General features: G+C 35.1%; 3 protein-coding genes across 6 annotated transcripts in view; all 3 read left to right on the forward strand.

The window, feature by feature from the left end:
- Positions 1-12,190, forward strand: part of LOC132281957 (pre-mRNA-splicing factor ATP-dependent RNA helicase DEAH1-like) — a 31,390-nt gene extending 19,200 nt beyond the window's left edge. For all 3 annotated transcript variants that reach the window (XM_059783603.1, XM_059783604.1, XM_059783605.1), the window contains 10 exons: positions 852-938; positions 1,382-1,497; positions 1,580-1,646; positions 2,066-3,112; positions 3,488-3,550; positions 4,136-4,259; positions 4,373-4,473; positions 6,299-6,361; positions 6,480-6,552; positions 11,819-12,190. In XM_059783603.1, the coding sequence (XP_059639586.1) occupies positions 852-938; positions 1,382-1,497; positions 1,580-1,646; positions 2,066-3,112; positions 3,488-3,550; positions 4,136-4,259; positions 4,373-4,473; positions 6,299-6,361; positions 6,480-6,552; positions 11,819-11,862 (1,785 nt within the window). In that variant the 3' untranslated portion in view covers positions 11,863-12,190. The remainder of the gene's footprint in view (positions 1-851; positions 939-1,381; positions 1,498-1,579; positions 1,647-2,065; positions 3,113-3,487; positions 3,551-4,135; positions 4,260-4,372; positions 4,474-6,298; positions 6,362-6,479; positions 6,553-11,818) is intronic.
- A 985-nt stretch (positions 12,191-13,175) lies between these two features.
- On the forward strand, positions 13,176-14,123 carry LOC132286259 (cell wall / vacuolar inhibitor of fructosidase 2). The gene has a single exon (XM_059788542.1). It carries the CDS (start codon positions 13,292-13,294, stop codon positions 13,814-13,816), a length of 525 nt encoding a protein of 174 aa, XP_059644525.1. The 5' UTR covers positions 13,176-13,291; the 3' UTR covers positions 13,817-14,123.
- A 1,398-nt stretch (positions 14,124-15,521) lies between these two features.
- Positions 15,522-22,216, forward strand: LOC132283685 (uncharacterized). 2 transcript variants are annotated; one of them, XM_059785682.1, is made up of 5 exons: positions 15,522-15,750; positions 17,997-18,070; positions 19,886-20,111; positions 20,194-20,298; positions 21,281-22,216. In XM_059785682.1, the coding sequence occupies exons 2-5, from the start codon at positions 18,023-18,025 to the stop codon at positions 22,018-22,020; spliced, it is 1,119 nt and encodes a 372-aa protein (XP_059641665.1). In that variant the 5' UTR covers positions 15,522-15,750; positions 17,997-18,022; the 3' UTR covers positions 22,021-22,216. The 2 variants fall into 2 exon arrangements, with proteins under 2 accessions (XP_059641665.1, XP_059641666.1); XM_059785683.1 differs by having other exon boundaries at positions 15,523-15,750; positions 19,881-20,111.
- The last annotated feature ends 606 nt before the right edge of the window (positions 22,217-22,822 follow it).

The following is a 22,822-nucleotide window of genomic DNA, read 5'->3' on the forward strand; positions in this document are numbered from 1 at the left end:
TTTGCACAAAGTGGCTGCTCTCAGATTTGAAGTAAATCTTTAGTGTTGTCAGCTTGAGCAATTTCCACTACACTAGGCAATGACCCTCTACCATGGTCCACCTAAAATGCTAAATCTAATGTTTAAAATGAACACATCTTATTGTAGATGAACAATGCTAATGTAAAAGTGAAAATGGTTTGGAGATGTCAAGGGACAATATATATGAAAAAAGTTATATGAACCAAAGTATTTTGATTTGATTTGTATTTGCCAACTATCTAATTGCACTTTTGCATGCTAGCACTGTAAGAACAATCTTGAAGAACTATAAAATTTGCCAAAAGAGAATTGCTAGCCATATGTTGATGTTACATAGCGTAACATGTTTCGAAATGTAGTATATATAGTTGGTACTTACATTTTTTTGTTTTTTTTTATATGAAATTATCCTTTTAATATTTAATAAATGTTAAGAAATTATTTAATTGTAAACTTCTATTGGTTTTGAATCTCCAATTCATGCATTTCTACCATTTGTAAAATTAAGAGATCAAATCTTCATTCTACAACCATCCAGAGGAAATGACATAGAGGGAGAACAACCAGTCATCAATTGAATCTTATGTCTTTTGCACTAACTGCTCATGAAAAAGTAGTAGTTCTTTGGTATTGTAACATGTTAAATATCTTCCATATTGATTTATAACATTCTGATGCAATCATGTATCCCGTTTAATTGATACTGTGACTTATAGAAGGTTTGGAAGGCTATATCATCACTCCAACATGTGGGAACCCATTCTTTCTGGTATTGAAAATATCATGTGGTCAGTCAGGAGGTTATATTATCTTAGTTTGCTTTCTCACAGGTTGGATGTACTCAGCCACGGCGAGTTGCTGCTATGAGTGTTGCTGCTCGAGTTTCTCAAGAAATGGGTGTCAAACTTGGGCATGAGGTATGCCATTTGCTTATAATTTATTGGCTATTGTGGATGATCTCTCTGTTGTCGCCTTGTTTGTAATTCATTCAGTGATGTCAGTTTCAAATTTTAAATGAGACGTGCCTTTTGCATTGGTTGCTATAAACTTGTATAGTTAAATGTTGATGTAGATATTGCTGCTCTCACTAATCTCCCTGAGATTCTGCACCATTTAATAATGTTGATTTGGAGTATTTGAGACTTCTTTCATGGAATATTGTAGATCGAGTGATCAGAATGACTTAAATTTCGAATTTTATTACAGGATTTTGCATGGATCATTTATTTAGTTGCTTGATGGTATTAAAATTTGCATTAGATTTTGCTTCTACTATCATATTTCTGGCATTTTTTTATTGCTAGCTTGGGGTCTTGTTCTGCCAGATAGGCAATTTAATGATTATCATGTCTACTTTTAGGTTGGTTACTCTATTCGTTTTGAAGATTGCACTTCAGAAAAGACGATTCTGAAATATATGACTGATGGAATGTTATTGCGAGAGTTCCTTGGCGAGCCTGATCTGGCAAGCTACAGGTATGCTCTGTTTTAGAGCTTGTGCAATGGTTCTGTTCCTGAGCTATGTAACCTTTACTCATTATTTCTGCAAAATTTTCAGTGTGGTGATGGTGGACGAAGCTCACGAAAGAACACTCTCGACCGATATTTTGTTCGGTTTAGTAAAGGCAAGTAGAAACCTTTCTGCTGCAGAGAATTTTGTTTTTTGAAGTTTTCTGTTGAAGAAATGTAAAGTCATTGAGTTCTACTTAATTGTTTCATTTAATTAATTAAAAATGACACTCCTGCACTTGGAGTGGCAATGCCCATCTTTTTTGGGAAAAAGAGGAGGGGGAAGGGGGTGGGTGGAGCCATGACCATACTAGTGTAGATGTTGATGTTTGCAGCAATGTTACAGGGATCACTTAGGTCTGGGATCTATCACATCATTGAATCAGACACCCCAAACCTCCCTTTCTTCTCATTGTTGCATGTACTGGAAGCCTTTGCTTTTAAGTAAATTGGTGCATGCCTTTTTCTTTTTTAGAATAATTGTAATTCTGTTACTTTTTACTGATTTTCTGACTCAAATGCTTCTTTGCAATAGGATATTGCCCGGTTTCGTAAAGATCTAAAGTTGCTCATCTCAAGTGCGACTCTTGATGCAGAGAAGTTCAGCGATTATTTCGATTCTGCTCCAATTTTTAAAATACCTGGGAGGCGGTTTCCTGTTGAAATTCACTACACAAAGGCACCAGAGGCTGATTATTTGGATGCAGCAATTGTTACGGCTCTTCAAATTCATGTGACACAAGAACCTGGTGATGGTGATATACTGATCTTCCTCACTGGCCAGGAGGAAATTGAAACAGCTGAGGAGATACTTAAACATAGGACGAGGGGGCTAGGAACTAAAATTGCAGAGTTGATTATATGCCCAATTTATGCAAACCTCCCAACAGAGCTGCAGGCAAAAATATTTGAAACTACACCAGAAGGGGCGCGTAAGGTTGTCCTGGCAACAAACATAGCTGAAACTTCATTGACCATTGATGGGATTAAATATGTAATTGATCCGGGATTTTCCAAGATGAATTCTTATAACCCACGGACTGGGATGGAGTCATTACTGGTCACTCCCATCTCAAAAGCATCTGCAATGCAACGGGCTGGTCGATCTGGACGAACAGGGCCTGGAAAGTGCTTTCGGTTGTATACTGCCTACAACTATTACAATGACTTGGAAGATAATACCATCCCTGAGATACAACGCACCAATCTTGCAAATGTTGTGCTTACTCTTAAGAGCCTTGGGATTCATGACTTGCTGAATTTTGACTTTATGGACCCACCGCCAGCTGAAGCTTTACTGAAAGCCTTGGAACTGCTCTTTGCTCTGAGTGCACTCAATAAGTTAGGTGAATTGACAAAGGTTGGTAGAAGAATGGCAGAGTTCCCTCTTGATCCCATGCTATCTAAGATGATTGTGGCATCAGAGAAATACAAATGCTCAGATGAAATTATATCGATTGCTGCTATGCTTTCTATTGGAAACTCAATCTTTTATCGACCAAAGGATAAACAAGTCCATGCTGATAATGCGCGATTGAATTTTCACGCTGGGAATGTTGGAGATCATATTGCATTGCTGAAGGTTTGTGGTATACTTTTTCTTTTTTTTCTCTTCTAAAGTTCTAGTGATTCCAAACTGTCTTATCAATGCAAGTCTAAAGTTCGACTCCTCTTGGCAAACAATTCCTTGGAGAGATAATTGGGGGGGGGGGGGGGGGGGGGGGGGGGGGGGGGGTGTTAGGGTGGGTGTTACCAACTAGGGGGAAAAAAAAAACTGTCTTATCAATGAACTCTGGCGGGGAATCGTAACATTTATTTATTTTTGAAATCGTAACATATATTCTAATTAAATTGTCATATACCCTAGCCTGTGAACTAAGTGAAGACTTGCTTGGGTACGTTGAAACCCATAATTGTAAAAGGTTAGCTATCTTATTGTTTATTTCTATTCTTTCAGGTGTACAGTTCCTGGAAGGAAACCAATTTCTCGACTCAGTGGTGTTATGAAAATTACATCCAGGTCTGTTTTGACATATTTACACAACAAATTCTGGTTATGCTTTTTCATTATTTATGTTAACGTTTTTGGAGGCAATTTACTGAGACCATTGTAGTTTAGTGATAAGGTGCTGCTATTGAATCTAAAGGGAATTTGATTCTTATATAGAAAAAAGTGTTGGTTATAATCAATCCAGGGGCTTCACATTGGTTATGACCTTAAGCTTCACTGGAGCTGTTAAGGACGTTAGGTGCTCTGATCCTGGATGCTGACAGAAATTAGTCATTTTTTACTGAGATGTAATTTAATCAATTTTTATGGTTGATAATTAAAGATTTTGGTAACATGTGGTTTAACTGAGGCTATGGCCTTGGATAAAGCGGAATGGAAAAATAGGATTCATGTAGCTGATCCCAAGTAGATGGAAAAATGCTTTGTTGTTGTTGTTGTAGGGCAAAAATGTTGTAACTATATTTTTTAAGAACTAATGTTGATGGCATACTGTCATTTATGTTCTTTACTGTGAAACTTCAGTATTCCTTTCTTTTTGGGCTTCTAGACAAGCTTGCTGAATTGTTATATATGTTTGTGATTACTTCTTCTCAGGTCAGGAGTATGAAGCGTGCAAGAGATATAAGAGACCAATTGGAGGGGCTGTTGGAGAGAGTTGAAATAGAAATGACATCAGACCCCAATGATCTAGAAGCAATAAAGAAGGCTATAACATCAGGTGATAATATAACTAAACCATGAGTTTGTAATGATTTGGAGTACATCTTTTGGTGTCATATTAAATTTGATTTGTTTCCTTCTCTTTTTTCCCCTTTATCCTCAACATTTCAGGTTTTTTCCCCCATTCTGCAAGGCTGCAGAAGAATGGATCTTATCGAACGGTCAAACATCCTCAGACTGTCTATATGCACCCCAGCGCTGGTTTAGCACAAGTAAGCAATGCGTGTGATCAATGAGTGTTTATGTATAGAGAGGGTCGTGACCCTGAACCTGATAATGCACAAGCTCTGTTGTATATGCAGTAGGGTTTTTTTTTTCCCTAAGTCATATGCAGTAGTTTGTATGTACATGATTTAGGGTATTATAAATATAATAAATTATCTGACATTGAAAAATTTGTGAATCTACTGAGTTGATTAAACATCTAAAAATTTTCTGAATTATCTAGGTCATTGAATATTATAGCTGCATGCATCACTTGCTCACACCCTAAAATTACAATTTAGGTTATTATAATAAATTATCTGACATTGAAAACTTTGTGATTCTACTGAGTTGATTAAACATCTAAAAACTGAATCATGTTGGCATTGAATATTATAGCTGCATGCATCACTTGCTCACACCCTAAAATTATAAATTCTTTATAATGTTCAATAATTTTTTCCCAAGTAAATGCATGCCCACCCACAATATTGCCCTTAGCAGGGCTCGAACTCTGAACCTATAATAGGGGAAGGAGAGATTATACCATCTGGGCTAATACCCATTGGCTATAATGTTCAATTTGACCAACGTGTAATATTAATGGCACCCATGAGGATAATGATTTTAATTTAATCAAAACAAAGGTTACTGTTTTAGAGTCCCTTGCACAAGCTATAGGAATAAGTTACCCGTAAACCATTCATCGAGTCATTATGGAATCTATTCTGGATTTGACATGAATTGGTTAATTTTCCAGTTTTTTTTTCTTTTTCTTGAACAGCATTCAACATGGGGTTAATATTATTTGTTTTAACATAGTCGTATTTGACTTCATGCAATTCACTGGACATAGCAAGTATGGTAAATTTTCTGGTTTCGCTGGACTCTGGCATGAAAAAGACTTGCTAATAATGCATGTACTACAATTTGTGATATATGCCAACTTTGTACCAGTGCAAATTGTTTAATTGCCGCGTTTAGATTTTCATATTTTTCTAGCTGATTGAGTGTTGTCTCCAAACACTGTTTTGGTAGATGGTTTAGGCATCATAAATATTGTCTCTCCCACTGCAGACAATGTGTTTTCATATATATGTGTGTGTGTGTGTGTGTATTGTCTTTATGTTTTTGAGGGAATAGTGGATTAGGAGTTCTTACATCATTTGTTAGTGAGGATGGAAAAATGGAGGGGTGGTGTAGGAGGATGGATGGGAGAGGAATCCCTAGGGAAGGGCGTGTGTCCATCCCTCCTTTTGTTTGGTTGAATGGAAGGTAAAGAAATAGGTGATATTATTGTTTTATTATAATCCTAATTAGGTAAATTAACACACTTGAGTGAAGGTGAAAAAGTCTTTTTAATTTTATCCAACATGTATTCATTCTCTCTGTCCTCTTCCTCCCACTTTTGGATGGAAGCAAAATGGTAGCCTCGAGGGATGCTTGATCCCTCATCCCATCCTTCCTCTCCCTTCTACCACAAAATAGAAGCTTGCTCCTAGCAAATGCAGGCTTAAAGCTGGAGCTTAATTTCTTAGAGCATGGTAGACATTCACTTACAGGCAAAATAATATAGTAATAAGATAGAAGGGAAATTTATATTATGTGTAAGCAAAAAAAAAATTTAATGAGTTGATCCTGAAGCTGGAAGGCGGGAAAATTTGGCACTTTTCAAGATTCTGTTCTTCAGGATGATGTGTTGTGTGTGTACTCATGCGCCAATTTTGCATACATATTGCATCAGATATTGGGAACTTTATGATTTGATGTAAAATTCAAGAGTATCATAATTCTGTATGAATGCTGATGCTTTCTTTTATTTCCTTTTTCTAGGTGCTTCCAAGATGGGTCATCTACCATGAACTGGTTCTGACAACCAAGGAATACATGCGGCAGGTTACTTCTTTTTTCTTGTGCTCCTTCTCAAACATTAAACTGAACATTAGTTCCATTACGTAGTGCTTCTACACTAGTACTTGTGATCTTAGGCTTAAGACGGGAATTTAAATTGCAGATCACTGAACTAAAACCTGAGTGGCTGGTGGAAATAGCTCCTCATTATTACCAGTTGAAAGATGTCGAAGATCGTACGCTCTCTCTCTCTCTCTCTCTCTCTCTCTTTCTCTCTCTCTCTCTCTCTCTATATATATATATATATATCTGTCTGTCTGTCTGTGTGTGTGTGTGTGTGTGGGCACGTGCGTGTGTATAGGTGGGTGGGTGGATGGATGCAGGTGGGTCCGCACGTCAGGTGAAAAATATGAAATGATACTTTCATATGCTCTAGGGTGTACTGTGGTACATATTCTGTTTAAAATTTAATTGGCATTAATTTGCTTTTCAGTAACTGGATATCTACCTCAATTCTGGTCCTCTGTTCCAAAACTTTTAAGTTGTTGAGAATGTAATGATGTCCTAAGCTATGCATGTTCTTAAATGAAACCTATTTAAGTAAAAGATCTCTTGTGGAGTTTAAGGGGAACTTATGTTTAGTGGATATATTTTACAGCTCAGGGTTGCATGTTATTAGAGAGCTTGAAATACGTTGTTGGACCCTTTCATTGACAGCTTAAGCTTTTGGTGCAATTGATAGTTGTGATACCCCCTAATTTTGGAACACGGATTGATCAAGTCCGCGCACAAAATCAAGGGATATCAAAACAATTTAAGTATTTAACAAGCACAGAATACAAAGATGAATAATAAAGAATAAATAAACCGCTGAAGAAAACTAATAAATAAATATTACTTAATGATTCTCCAACAATTACAATTCGGAAATCCCATAACTCAAGGACCCCTTAAAACATTATCCAATAATCCAATACTATTTAAAAGTACACAAGATGAATAGACTAATGACAGTCTCCCAGCTGCGGATCCTCAACCTCGAGACTGGAACCTCTAATAACCTGAAAAATAAATCGTGGGTTAAACCCTACGAGCAAGTTCACTCTACCAGGCCTCTGAAAACCAATAAGCAGATCATCTCTGATCAAAACCAAACCTAATAAAGTTTTAACTTTAATAAAGCACGATATACATGTCTATATATAATTATATATACTATACTAATCACATCCATTAATAGGTTTATTAAATTTCCATACCGATTAAATAATTATTAAAATAATATTCATACCTAGACTAATCTACCATTTCATTTTATAAAAACTCCTTTGACCTTAATCCCATCCTAGTCAGTTGTTTAATCATTTAAACAACAAATTATAATAAAAGAAATACTCTATTTAATCCCAACCCGATAATGATTTTAATTGTTTAAATCACATATCCAAAATCCAAGTTTTGACAAATCATCCACGTCTTCCCCAATATTATTTTATTAATGTAAAATAATACACTAACCAGAAAGTACTAAACTATTCTCATTTAAGAATATCTAACCCTAATCCAATCCATACATACAACAACCATAGATGATATTTTAATCATCTAACACATAACAACGTAATTATGCTTTGGCAAATCAACCATGCCATTGTAAATATTTTTATTTATATATTGGCAATTCAACCATACCTCCATAAGTATATTTATTTATACATTGGCAATTCAACCATGCCTCCGTGTATGTATATTTATACATTGGCAATTCAACCATGCCTCCACAGGTATATTTATTCATACATTTAATTAGCAATTCATCCATGCTTTCCATATATGTATTCTATTCATACAAATATTTAGGTAATATATTTAATCATTTGACAATTCATCCATGCCCACACTTTAACCATGAATTAACTTTAAAATTAACAATACGCTAAATCATACATAGCCATCACATGCATATTATACGCATATCATTAATTTAACAACCAGCCTATTAAGATATGCCAAATAAGAATGATAATATTAATCATCTTAAATGATTTATATATATATATACCTACACATATGTTATTTAATGTATATATGTGTTTAACACCTTCTTTAATAATCCTTGATTATTTAAAATCAATATACATACATACATACATATATATATATTCATCCTTCCATACAACTCATAGACAAATTAAACTATATATACACATATATAAATAATTATATATATATATATATACACTTCCTTCCATAACAAATTATTAATTTATTATATTTACACAAATTAGTGCAACTAAATATGTCAGAAATAGTTTCCTTTAAATACTCCATATTGGTTTAAATAGTTTTCCGACACTTTCTCACTAAAACATAAATATCTTCTAGTATGATGGGAATCTGATAATGAAATTGGTACCATTGGAAAGAAGACGAAAAATCCTTGAATTTGAGCTCAAGAATGACCCAATTTCGATTTAAAATGACTAAGTTATGACCGTTTTAATTTCTAGTGTCGAATTAGGCCAACATAGTTTCCCACGCGCGCCCACGTGCTTACTATGCACTTGCACGCGCTGGATTCAAGCCTCTTTGTGTGCTGGTATTGGCTAAGCTCTTTCAGCTACCGTGAGCTCACCACACTGAATCCATCACTTCCTTTATGCCGCATCCAATGGTCATAAATGAGTGCGCAAATGAACACGCTCACACTAGATTATTTTCTATTAACTATAATAGATCTAAGGTCCAGATCAGCGAGTGCACCATCTTCTCATGGTCTGCAATACACCAAATAATCCCATAGTTGACCAGACCACTTTTATGGTCCAGATACACATGCGCACCAAAGTTTTATGCGCCGCGATGCACCATATCAATTCACATAAGTTTAATTAATCAAATGGCCCTAATTGGCGTATACACCCTATTATCCTACACCGCGCTGCACTGGATCAATTCTTTATTGTGCCGCCGCTCCACATGCGCCAGTTACCTAGTATATATATATATATCTATATATATAATTATTTTCCTAACAAATAATAGGAAAATAAATCCTAATAAATTCCTAAAAATATCAGAAAAATTCCAGAAAATTACAGAACAATTCTAGAAAATAAAGAAACCATAATTAACTCTCTTGGGTCACAAATCCACCTATAGATTGATTTTAAAATATACATAACACCTATATATATCAATTAAAATCCAATAATCTAAAAATCAAATATAATAGTTTATACTTTTTAATTATTCCGATCTAACCATAATTTTTAAACAAATAAATTTAATTAAAGCCTTGATACTCAAGGTGAAATCCTTATGAGTTCTAAGAGGAAAGTTAGAGAAAACTCGCCTGAAGGTTTCGAAACGAAACCGACGCTTTAAGCTTTAATTATCTCTTCCAATTCCGACGTCCTCCTTTTCAGATCCGACTTCCTCCTTGTCAGCCCTTCTTCTTCCTCTCTCTCTGTCTGTTTTATTTTTCTAACGTGTAAAACCTTTAACCCTAAAGCCTTATGTGTATTTTTATACACCTTAAATTCCAAATCCTATTCCAACTAGTATTATGAACTAAAATAATAATCTTTAAATAATTTATATCTATAAACATATATATATATAAATATATATTCCTTCCATAATTAACTCATTAGTTAATTAAATCATATATACTTATAAATATCAATAAATATATATCTATATATATATCTTTCCATAACAATTATTAATTAATTATATTTATATATAATTATATATATATATATATATATATATATATAAATATAATTGATACAAAAGTGATCATTTAAATAATTAAATAACCACGGACCTTCATTAATTAACCCAATAAGGTTTCATACAAGCCCAAGACCACATCTTTTGGTCCAACTTTCCTTAAGCCCAATCCAATTAATTTAAATAAATAAGATAATTAATTAAATACAGAAATTAAAATAACTAATTACATGAAGCACATAAACAAACAAGAATTTACAACTAAGTCATATAATACCAATAAAATCAACACACCAATAATTCAATCAATAATCAACCACACAAACAATCAATCATCATACATAATCACGAAATATAACTTAATTAAAATAAGATAATTAATCTAGCACTCAATAAAATAAAATAAATCATTGAAAAATAAAATAAAATAATTAATCCTAATTAATAAATCTTTTAAAATTATCGGGGTATTACAATAGTCTTGTCATGGATTCATGGTATTGTCATGGATTCATGGTATTAAAGCTTTGTTCTTGGAGTGGATTCATGGTATTAAAGCTTTGTTCTTGGAGGTATCAGGTTCAAGTCTCCATCTGTACATTTATTTGAGGATTTGGTGTACAAGTTTGAACTTGTTCTGATCTTGTAATTATTTGTTCGTCTCTCCTCGTGCAAGACAGGGTTGTTCCTGAAGGTGGGTTTTAGAGCGCTTGATTTACATTGTTGGGCCTATTCCTTGCGAATTTAAGCTTTCCGGAGCAATCTGTAGTGTACCGACAAAGCAGCTGGGAATTCTAATACTAAAAACTGTAGTTCTCCACAAAACTTTAGTGATAACAAAAAGTAGTGTATGAGAAGGGGAAAAATTGAAAGCATGGTCATAAATCACTTGCAAAACCTAGGATTTCTGTACGTTAATGATGGGATCTGATTCTTGGTGTGGCATAAGGGGGTAAAATCAATTCTTTCCAAACAAAGCTCTATTAGAGCTTTGGTTTTGGGAGGTCTTGTGGTTCAACATTCCATCTCTGCATCTGTTCTCGGTTTGGCGTGCAAGTCTGCACTTGCTCTTGTCTTGGTTTAGTCTGTTTGGCTCACAACGTGAGACAGGATTGCTTGTGAAGGAAGGTGTTAGGTAGCTTTTGTTTTAATTTTTTGTAGCAATTGGTAGGCTGATAGCAAAGTAGTAGTGTATTTTAATGGTAACAGCTGTAGTACTCCACAAAACTTTAGTCAAAACAAAAAGCAGTGCATGAGAAAGGGAATAAAGTTGCAGCATGATTATAATTACTTTCCAAATGTAAGGGTTTCTGTACCCTATGGTTAATGATGGGCTCTGATTATTTTGTTGGGCTGAGGGGGTAAAATCAATCGTTTCCAACCTAAGCTATAATTTCTGTATTAAAATGTGAAAATGGGGAAATTTTCAAGCAATGCTTTTCATATAATCAAGTTAAGTGCACCATTATATATATATCAAATTTCGATTTTTGTAAAGGTAAATGATTTTTTTTTTTTTTTTTCTTTGTGCTGTGGTGTTCTTTATGTTTAATACCCAGTTTGAATTGGAATTATTTGGTCATCTAGGTGCTTAGTTATGATATTAAATTCAGCAGCTGTGTCTACTTTATTTTATTATTTTTATTTTTCTTCCATGATTATATGATTAAAAAGGAAAAGAAACTGTCTTCAACTTTTATTTGATTGTTTTCATGTTATTTCACTTTGTAGAATGGGTTGATTTAATACCTTTTTTTATGGCAGCGGGAGCAAAGAAAATGCCTCGTGGAGAAGGACGTGCATCCTAAAAGGCCTCACATCTTGGGATTGAGATTTAGTGTGTTCCTGAGGAACACGATCTGGGATGCTGAGTGAGAGGAATAGGCAAATAGGGAAGTGTAAATACAATGTGCAAATTTGTAGATGTACTTTTAACCCAAAACAATTTTCCGTCATTAATCTTTCATACACACATTATGTTCCCACTGTAAAGGCCATCATTTGTCATTCTATTTATTTACCATTCTGTATACTATTTCCTTTTTTTAATGCTAGGCATGGTCATATTTTGAATGTAGACTGAAATTCGGGTTTTGAGATGTATGATAAGAGAATTTTTCTGGACTTGCTTTCATATGTTTGAGAGTATTGGTATTTTTAAAAGTACATTTTCAGTAAAACAAGGATTAATATGCTTCCTTTCAAATTTGTAATCTACCCCTACGAGGTACATTTTCTGAGTTTCTTGCTGTTGCTTCTAGTATTTCTATTTGGTATTGACTCGTGGTGTCCTTCAAAGGGATGGACACTTCGTACTTTTTTTCCTACTTTGCTTTCCTTTTCATTTGGCCCTATACCGAATATTATTCAGCATCTGAAACATCAATTGTGTCTTATCATTCATTAAGAGAAATAGATTTTTAATTTTTAATTTTTAATTTTTAATTTTTAATTTATTTATTTAAAATCCGAAACCAGCCTTCTCATGCGGCCAAATATATCCTCTGATTGTAGAGTTGATCATTGGGACTTTATCTTGGACCTATCAACCCTTCTGAATCTCATTCGTGCCAATAATTCTTCTGCAAACATCTAGATCTGGGTTCTAAATTTAAAAACATGATGGTTCCATTTTTAGGATTATGATTTTCAAGCTCCATAGCGAAGTTTTTAACGACGACTTCAAAAGTAAAATTGCATTAAACGTATTGAACTTCAAGAATTTTCCACTTAAAGACTGGCCGTATGATCCAATGTGAACAGCTGATAAGGTTGAACTTAGTCTTGTCCCCCCTTTATGTCACAATGGATCAACGTCACCATAATAATAAGGTTGAACTTAATAATAATAATAATAATAAGTACTGCAGGATCCAATAATTGGAAGGTCCATACTCATTTGATGGAACACACGTCAACGAATATTTGGCTCATTAATTAAAAGACAAAACATTCCAGAAACGAAATGACATTGATTGAGGGTCCATTGTGTTTTTTAGTCGTGACCCGGGACCTCATTTTTGGCACTGTGCCCATCAGCCAGACAAGGCCTTGTGAATAGTGGTTCCTGCCAAACAAGCCCTTACATTCAATAAAGAGAGAACAACAAAAACCAATCATTTTAATAGAATTACAATTTTATAGTGACTAAATCATTTCAAGTCAAAAGACTCGCAGATCTCAATAAGAAAGGGATAGACCATCTTCTTTAAACAAACACTTCGTTCAATCTCTACAATGGGTGGTTCTTGTTTCTTGTTACTGCTTATTCTCTCCATTCCAGTTGTTTTTGTGAGTGGTGACACTAATTTGATCCAAAAGACTTGCAAAAACACCAAGTACTATGACCTCTGCATATCATCTCTCAAATCCAATCCCACAAGCCCAAAAGCAGACACCAAGGGACTGGCGGTTATTATGGTTGGAATTGGAATGGCCAATGCCACAGCCACTTCCTCATACCTGTCCTCCCAAGGACTCAGCACCACCAATGACACCCTCATGAAGAAAGTCCTCAAGGAATGCGCCGCCAAGTATTCGTATGCCGGTGATGCTCTGCAAGCTTCTCTTCAGGACCTGGCCGCGGACTCATTTGATTACGCCTTCATGCATGCCATGGCTGCTGCTGATTACCCTAATGCTTGTCACAACGCGTTCAAGCGTTATCCCGGGTTGGCTTATCCACCAGAGCTTGCACTTAGAGAGGATGGTTTGAAGCATATCTGTGATGTGGTCTCAGGAATCATTGATCTTCTTGGTTGATTTGATGATATTGTTTTTATCCTTGAAATCTGACTCTTAGATCTTAGTTTGCAAGCTTGTTTGAATTGTCCATCCCTAGTGCCTTCTTTTTTTTTTCATTTTTTTTTTTTTGGGTTGGAGAAATTCGAATACAGGCACACCCACGCTCATACTCGGGGAACTAGGCCACTGGATAATACCCGTCAATTTCTAATGGTAGATTGAATTGCATATCAGCATTGGAAACTAGTTTGGTAGAATTATGTCCACTTTGGATTAGTTTAATTTAGTGCTTTTAAAAAGTAGATCAAGGTTATGATTTCAGAAATTTCCCACTACCAATAGTGTTTGTGTCATTTGTATGATTGCATGATTTGCATATAGTTATTTAAAATTCATATTACTTCCCAGAGGTAATAATAGATTTGCCAAGGATTGAAGAGTGCTTGAATGTGGATATACGGTATACCTCGGGAATGAGATATGTCCACCACCAGATTATCATTATACCATTTTTGTCCCTTTTGAATGAGGTCGGCAACATCTTTTTTTTTCTTTTTGTAGATACAAATAAGGTCGACCATCTAAATTCTCTTTTTTTACTCTTTTTTAATCAGGAATCATATCTTCTACTAGTTTTAATTTTTTTAATCCATTTCGCGGGGATCACATGAATTTTCCTTTTTCAATCTTTCTTATTCTAAAATCAGGTCATGATTAGGTGTAAGGCAGGCTTCTGCTATAATATATCTTTCAAGTTAAGGTAAGACAGGTAGCAGTGAATGCTCTTTGGTGCATCTCCATGTAAAACTTTATATATATAAATTATAAGTTCAAGCTTGATGTTGGTGAACATTTCTATATGAGCAAGCTTGTAAAAAATATAAGGCCAATTTTGTTCAGATTTTCTAAATGGTTTTTAAAAAATAATTTTAAATAATACATAGTAGTAACAAAAAAATTTGATTGTTTGTTCATCTTGACTAAGAGATGACGACTATCTGTTATGCAACAAAGAATAAAGTGGCCATGAAGATCGGCAAAGACTTGAAAATTTAGTTGAATTGCTCATTTCACATGTCAATTATTGATGGACATTAGTTATTAGACTAAAGTGGCCTAAAATCACACATTTTTAACATATATTGCATCAAATCGGTATTTTAGATTTGGAATCGAAAGAAATTTAATTTTAGTTTTCAAATTGTCGATTCGGGAAATAAAATACTCTCCTCTTTTAGTTAGGGAATTATAATATTCAATACTCCCAAATATAACATTAATTTTCATTAAGCTAACTCCAAAAAAAAATAAAAAAATCCTACGAGTAAAACCTGATTAGTTTTAAAAAATAAATTAAATCATTTAATAAAAGACTTATCTACTGCCTTTAGATATATTTTTAGTCAAACTCATATTTATCATCTAAAATTTAGAGAGATAAATTTTTTCATCAGTAATTTAAGTTTAACTTATCAGTTGGATGTTGGGATTAGCATTGTTTTTTTTAAGAGTGATTAATAGTCAAAATTAAAAGGTCAATTTATGTGTTTATTAATTTTAACATTAAAATTTTATTCTTAGAGATCACATTTTCTCTGTGCCGTTAAAAATGTCATAAAGATAACAAATAACCTAACTCCCAATTCCAAAATTTAATTTAATGTCAGTACTTGTAATTGTATAGTGGTAGGTACTGTTTTACCATTACCACTTTACCAAACATAAAATCGAAATAGAAAAAGAGAGGGAGGGAGTCTCTTTCTCTCTCAGGTTTGTTTCTCGCTCTCTGAAAGTTCTCTCTCTCAAAGTGGCCTCCAAAAACCCTAACCCTAAATCGGAAGGCGGTAACCATTTTCCTTGATTGTTGTAGCGATTATCTAGCTATCGACCGGCTAATCGTCGCTGCCGTCAATTTTGTTGCCTCCATTGCTGTATTATAATAGCTTAGTGAGGTACCATTGGTTTATTTGTGTTCTTAGCATGATATGTGTTCATTCGCCTTTGTACTTTTTATGCATATCTATTTGCCGTTTCGTATTGACTGTTAGGCTTATGCTCTTTTTATTTATTTATTTATTATTAGTTAATTAATTTCGGTTCACTAGTTTTGTTTTTCATTAATGCTTGGTTTATAATTTTGTTTGGGGAAATGGAGATGCCTTTCTTTCTCTCTCTCTCTCTCTAGATTTATAGCATTTCCTTTGAATTTTCTATGCGGTTTTTACATAAATTATGTATTGGTTTTATATCTTAGATTAGTATTTGAAAGTTTAAATGTTCCTAAGCCAAATTAGATGGAAATGGAGTTTCATATGGAGTAATACTAAGTTGCTGCTGAACTGTTTGATGAAATTCCTCAGAGGAAAGCTTAACTCTTATGTCTGCACACAAATCTGTACGTATGTAAATGGAGTGTCATATGTAGATTACCATTTGAAAATTTAAATGTTCATAAACCAAATGGAGTGTCATATGGAGTAATACTATGTTGCTGCTGAACTGTTTGATGAAATTCCTCAGATGAAAGCTTAACTCTACGGTCTACACACAAATATGTACATGTACATATGATTTTTGTGGACAAACTATACAACAAACTGCCTTCTAGGAAAAGATAGGAATCCTGCGACTACTGAAAAATATGAAGGACTTCCTCTTGAATCTTTCATTAATCTTTTATATTTTTAAGTGTGGGTTTCCTCCTCCGATACTTGATATGTGGCATCTGTTTATAAGATGGCCTGAACTATAACCACCATATAGACTTAGTCTCCTTTTTCCTGTTAACTTATTGCGTTTTTAATTTTTCCTCTGTCTCTCTGTTTACCTCAAACTTTTCCTATTCGCCGCTCTTTCTTTCTTTCTCTGTCACTTCCAGTTGTTCAAGTCATGCCAAGGGAAAGTAAAAAAGAAATAAATAAATCATCTTTTGCTATCTTGCTTACGGGAATGATACCATCTGCAATTCTGAGCCTGTAATGTTCTTGTGCTGTTATACTCAGTTTTCCGCTGCCTATACCATTTCACAACAAAATTTGATTAAAAAAAGCTCTGTGGTCTGAAAAACACAATCTGTCAGATGTATTATATGCCTTCGGAGCTGCTTGAGAAGACTTCCACAGATATTGCAACCCATGCTTCAGGACTAGTGTAACGGACCAAGCGCTTGCCATTTGACCCAAAAGTGGTGCAGGCCACCCGCCCTTATAAGCCCAAAACCCTCCCCAACCCTATTCGATGAGGGCAAGACCTCTGTGACATTCTCTCCCACCCAAACATGCAATGTCCTTGTCACATTCAAGCCTCTCTGCCTGGTGCCTAGCCATCCACCCTACTGTTCGGGGGACCTGGTAACAGTCTGGACACCTCCGTGTTGGCGCTTGGCATGATACCAAATAAGGGATCGGGTCTGCTCTGATATGACTTGTAACAAGACGAACGCTTGCCATCCGACCCAATAGTTTAATTTTTAGGTGGTGTTGCCTACCCACCCTTATAAGCCCAAGACCCTCCCCATGCCGATCCAATTTGGGACAAGATCCCTGTCACAACTAGCCACAAAAAGGAGCATTGAGAACTAAATCTACTTGAAATCAAGCAACACAAGGAACATGCAAAGCTTAGAAGCCATAAAAAAGATGATCAGCAGTGCTATGTGCTCCCTTTAATATTTTACTTTATGAACAAATTATATTTGTAGAGTGATGAGGCTCCAACAATATCACCTGAAATCTTTTTAGCATGTCTGGATTCGTCTAATCAGGTTATCCATCTTGCAATAGAGAGCCTTAAAATAGAGCAATAAAGTACATTCAACAGCATATTTGGTTCATAAATTTTATATCTAATACGAAGTTGAACGGTTTGATTTTTCAGAAATAATTACCGAACCTTTTTTGGACTGAACTTTGTATTGCTTCTCCTTTGCTAAAGTTCTGGCTGGTAGATTTTTGTTTTTTTAGTTCTTCTCTTCTCCATATTCCTATATCTTTCTGTTTGATTGACTGTGTTGTAGAATATGCATATGTGTATACACTTATCAAAAGAAGAATATATCTGTGTGTGTGTGTGTATTTAACTTTCATTTCTTCTCTTTATTCACTCAATTTAATTTGATTCATGGTCTGAACTCTCAGGTTTCTTCTGTATGGTACATTTAATTTAATTTTTTTTTTTTACATTATTTCTTTTCATTCAGCCACATGCTGTCCAGTATTCTGTCATATGGATTCTGAATCCTTGAAGGCACAAAGACAGCTCCACTTTGTGAAAGTAAGTTTCATTCTTTTCGAAACTCATTATCTCAGAACTAGTTTTTCCTTTCTACCAATAATTCTCTCAGAACTGCTTTTTCCTTTCTACCAACAACTCACCTGATTATACGTTTTCTTTTCCAGACCTCCTTTTACTTATCAAGTTATCCTCTTATCATTATTGTGTAACTTGGATTCTATTTTGAGCTTTTGGGTATTATTTAAGATTCTTATTCAGGTGAGTATTGACTCTAGTGATTAACTGTTGGATTCAGCTGTCTGTTTATCTAAGCTTAAAAAGAAATGTAATCTTTCGTTTGTATAACATGAGTAAGTACACCAAAAAAATTGTGTAACTAATATGTCTTTTGTCAAGTTCATGTTGCATAAAGCTAACATAAATATGTGGATGGAACGTAACTCATAACAGTATCAAGCTCATGTTGCTTACACCAAAAAAAATTGTGTTACTAATATTTCTTTTATCAAGATCATGTTGCATAAAGCTAACATAAATATGTGGTTGTATGAATCTTGAACGGAACGTAACCCATAACAGTATTAAGTTCATGTTGCTTTTTACCATCGGTGCATGATTTCAAAATAGGGGAATCGTACTATTTTCCATCGAGAACCTATTCTTACAAAATCTTAAGAAACCTGTTTTACATTGATCTTCTCCATCTTGAAAAAGTCACCACTTTGACACTCAAAACTTTCCAACCCATGCACTTATCGCGAAGCATGTCCTTCAAAACGTGAATCCCCATAGCCACTTCCCTTGTGATGCTTGATTTATGCTAGTTTGCTAGTTAAGTAATTGATGCTTGACTATTCCTCCCCTACAGGGAGTGTACACCGAATCATTATCTACTTAATGGTTTTTTAACTCCTCTTCCAACTCTAATCTCAACCGCCCCAGCACCCCCTCTCCAACCCTCGAAATTCATGCACATACCACCTTTTTCTAAATCTGTGAGGATGTATGTTCAAGTCTGATAGTGGTCATTTTGTGCAAAATAATGCCGAAAGTTAGGTTTGTCTTTCCTTCCAAGAACCTGTGTAGCTGGAACCAATATTGGTAACAAAAACGGTATTATATGCAAACACACATCCCGATTGGGACTTGAACTCTGCAACGCTTCCTTTGGGGTTGCTAGGCTAACAGCTGATCGTACCTTACCGAACTTTTAAACCTGAATTTAAAAAGCTCTTTGTAATTTAATCAGACACAAGTTAGCTTGGATGAAGACAGTAATGGTAATATTTGTATATAGATGGAGGACTTCGGACTTTCTGCCGAGAATCCCAATTGAGAAAAGATCGGTTCACCCACAAGCCTACTGGTCGCAACTCATGTCTGACCAAATTTACATTGGAATATGGTGACCATCCAAGACAATGGAGATTAGTCCGAAGACAACTTAACCATCCTTCATGTGCCCTGTAGAAAATAATTTTTACACCAGCTAGGAAGTAAATCAAATTTATCATTGTACATTTGAAAAGTTCTCCACAAGGCACTTAGTAACAAGAACGAAAAGACTTTTATTCTTAATTTTGTTACTTCTCATGCTAAGGTGACTGTAGCTTTTTTTTTTTTTTGTTGGGTGAAAATGTTGAAATAGGTATGGTGAAATTTGCCCACTGAATATTACTTTTTTTTTCTTTTTTTTTATTTATTAATTTTAACTTTGAAAGGGTTCCTTTTTGTTTTTCCAATACTATGCTTTTTGTTTATACGAATAAGTTCTTCACTAGATGTTAAATCCGCTAAGCATCCCTTTTCCTGGTGCTATTTGATCTAATATACATTATTGCATTTTCAGTGTAGGTCATATTTGGACTATTCAGAAATCTTCCATCCAATCTTGAAATGAAACCTAGAACCAATACAATGTCTAGAGCTCAGACGTCAAAAAGTTTCCACGGGGAGGGGCCAAATTGGGTTCTTATTGCAGGCGGTGCATTGTTAAGTACGATATCAATTCGGTTAGGGTACAAGCTGAAGCGGGTGTTTGATACAAAACAAGCAGATGATACTAGCAATAGTTTGAAAGGTCTTCTAACATGTAGAACATTCACTAATTGTCTTCTGATCTTCGTACTTGCTCTTAACTTTTAGAGTTCTTTCCTATTCAGGAAACGGAAAATCTACTGACAAAAAGAGGTCAGGGGGTTGCAATTCACATTCAAATGGATATTTTTGTCCCCAAGATGAGGAAGGTTGCTTCAATTACATTTCAGGTGTGAAACTTCTAGGTCCTCAATCTTATGTTTCTAAGGATCTGATGTCAGTTTTGAATCTCTCATTGAACTTATGGTTGTTCTTGACTACTTTTCAAACTGATAGCTGCTTATTACATGATATGGGGCTTGATTTATCCGAAGATGGATATTAATACTTTCTGTAATAGTATAAAATGCAGATTATTTACATTTTGTGGAATGCTGTTGTGTTCATTCTTTCTTTTTTGTTATTGTTCAATTTGTTCTATTGTTAGCAAAATCAAACTCGAGGTAGAGAATGAGATAATGAAAACAAACAATTTTTTAGTTTGAGCTCTGCACCAATATTCTTGACCTTTTTGCCTAAGATCAAGTTTAAATCTGTTCTTATCAATCTAATATCTGAACTCTGCTCCAAACTTCAGTATTACCTGATGTCTAACTTGTTATCTGTTTCTTATTGTTGGCAAGATACTGGGTAACTCTTATCGTCATTGTGGTGGTTAGTATGCAATAACTTTGCATCAAAATAATGCTCTGTTGCGGTCTACAATGAAGGGCAAGGGAATGAGAAATTGAAAGACTTGGCATGAAATTTACCATTAATCCCCCTCCCAAGGACTCCTAAGATATAAAAATAAGAAGTGAAAAAAAAAGGGAAACAGGGTGTCTGATATATTAAGGCTTATACTTCTAACTTGGTGAGGTGGTATTTTTACATGCTCTCTCTCTCTCTGACACACACAGACGCATTGATGCAAATCTGCTTGCACTCACATGCACATATTAGCGCATATGCTTGTGCAGCACTATGCTGCAGTTCTCATCAATTCTAGCTTCTTAAGGTTCTAGATTGTGAGGCGAAAGTTCGCATCATATTCCTAGGATTATTCGGGGTATTATGTTCAGTTTTTCTGGATTGTCAATGTGATCATGTTCTCAGTTCACAATTTAGAAGAATTTTTTTACATATACTTATCTAATAGGTTTTTTGGTACAGGAACTCAAGGTGTGGTGAGGATTAAGCAGCAGCCCAGCGGCCAATTGCTATCACAATCTGACATGGCACTCCCTCTGGTGACAGTGCCTGCTCCTGAAGTTAACAAAGAGAATGGAGTACTTTGGACATCCTCTCCTGACCGTCTTGAGCTGCCACAGAAACCATTCCACCACTCAAACAGCTCTGATTCGCCATGTGTCTCGGAATCTGGTTCTGACATCTTCAGCAAGCGAGAAGTGATACAAAAGCTGAGGCAGCAGTTGAAGAGAAGGGACGATATGATACTCGAGATGCAGGATCAAATTGTGGAGTTGCAGAGTTCACTCAGCAATCAGTTGTCCCATTCAACGCATCTGCAATCAGTGCTAGATGCCACAAACAGCGATCTGTATGATTCGGTAAGAGAAGTCCAGAGGTTGAGGAAGGCAGTGGCGGATCATTGTGTGGAACAAGTGGATTCAAACAATAAGCCCGCAACAGTCCCAATGTGGCCGTCTGAAGGAAGAAACAGCCATGCAAATGGGTATCTCGATGTTGAGAGCAATTCAGAGTTCTCAGTACAAGGGAGAGGAGACGGGAATAGGCTTGAGATGCTAAAAAGGGAAGTAGGTGAGCTGAAGGAAGTGATAGAAGGAAAGGAATACCTGCTGCAGAACTACAAGGAACAGAAGACAGAACTCTCCTTGAAGATCAAGGAACTACAGCAGAGACTAGATTCTCAGCTCCCAAACATTTTGTAGGCACTTTCTACTCTTGTATATTCTTGTTTGGTATCCTTTCTTTTTTCTCTTTCTTCCTTTTTTCTGTTTCTTTTCAATGTCTCTCTTTTCCCATATTTGACTTGAAAGTCCCAAATATTGGAGGAGCTTCATTTTTCTCTTTCCTTTCCTCACCGTTGTTTAGTTATATATAATTTCTTATCCTATTTTGTGTTCATCACCGAGCAAGCAGCACAATTGGGTCAAGCTTAATGCTTGACATAGTACATTTCTTTTACTACTTACAGAGGATTGAGTGTATGTATGTTGCTTTATTTAACAACCAACGAAGACAGCCAAAAATTTAAATTTTGCTAAACGACGTCATATGGAAGATGTTTAGGCGCAGCAAACCCTCATCAGACCGGGAAGAAGATGAACAAGTAGATTGATAGGAGGAGAAAGGTGAGCCAAACCTTCACAAGGCCGCGAAGAAGATGAACAAGTGGATTGATAAATTGTGTAGTCATGTGCAGTATGAAGAAGATTTTGTGCTAGTGAAACTCTATCTTACGTGACATGAGAGCTTTACTGGATGCACCCAAGATTTCTTGTATAAATTCTCTAATTTTTATTTTTTAATAGAATTGCGTGCATTACTCTGGAATGTTGAGTAAACTTCTAAATATCTAAATGACCCCTAATTATTGAATAAAATTGTGAATATACCTGCCAATTATTTTAAAAACAAACTACATTGACTTGAAATGAATTGTTTTGCAGATTTCTTTGCTAATCTATCAACAGGAGATATATGAGAATCATTTGAAATTAGAAGAAAATC

Source organism: Cornus florida, unplaced genomic scaffold (assembly GCF_030987335.1).
Source record: "Cornus florida cultivar Cherokee Brave unplaced genomic scaffold, ASM3098733v1 CherokeeBrave_3.0.0_Hap2_Chr11, whole genome shotgun sequence".
NCBI classification, from domain to species: domain Eukaryota; kingdom Viridiplantae; phylum Streptophyta; class Magnoliopsida; order Cornales; family Cornaceae; genus Cornus; species Cornus florida.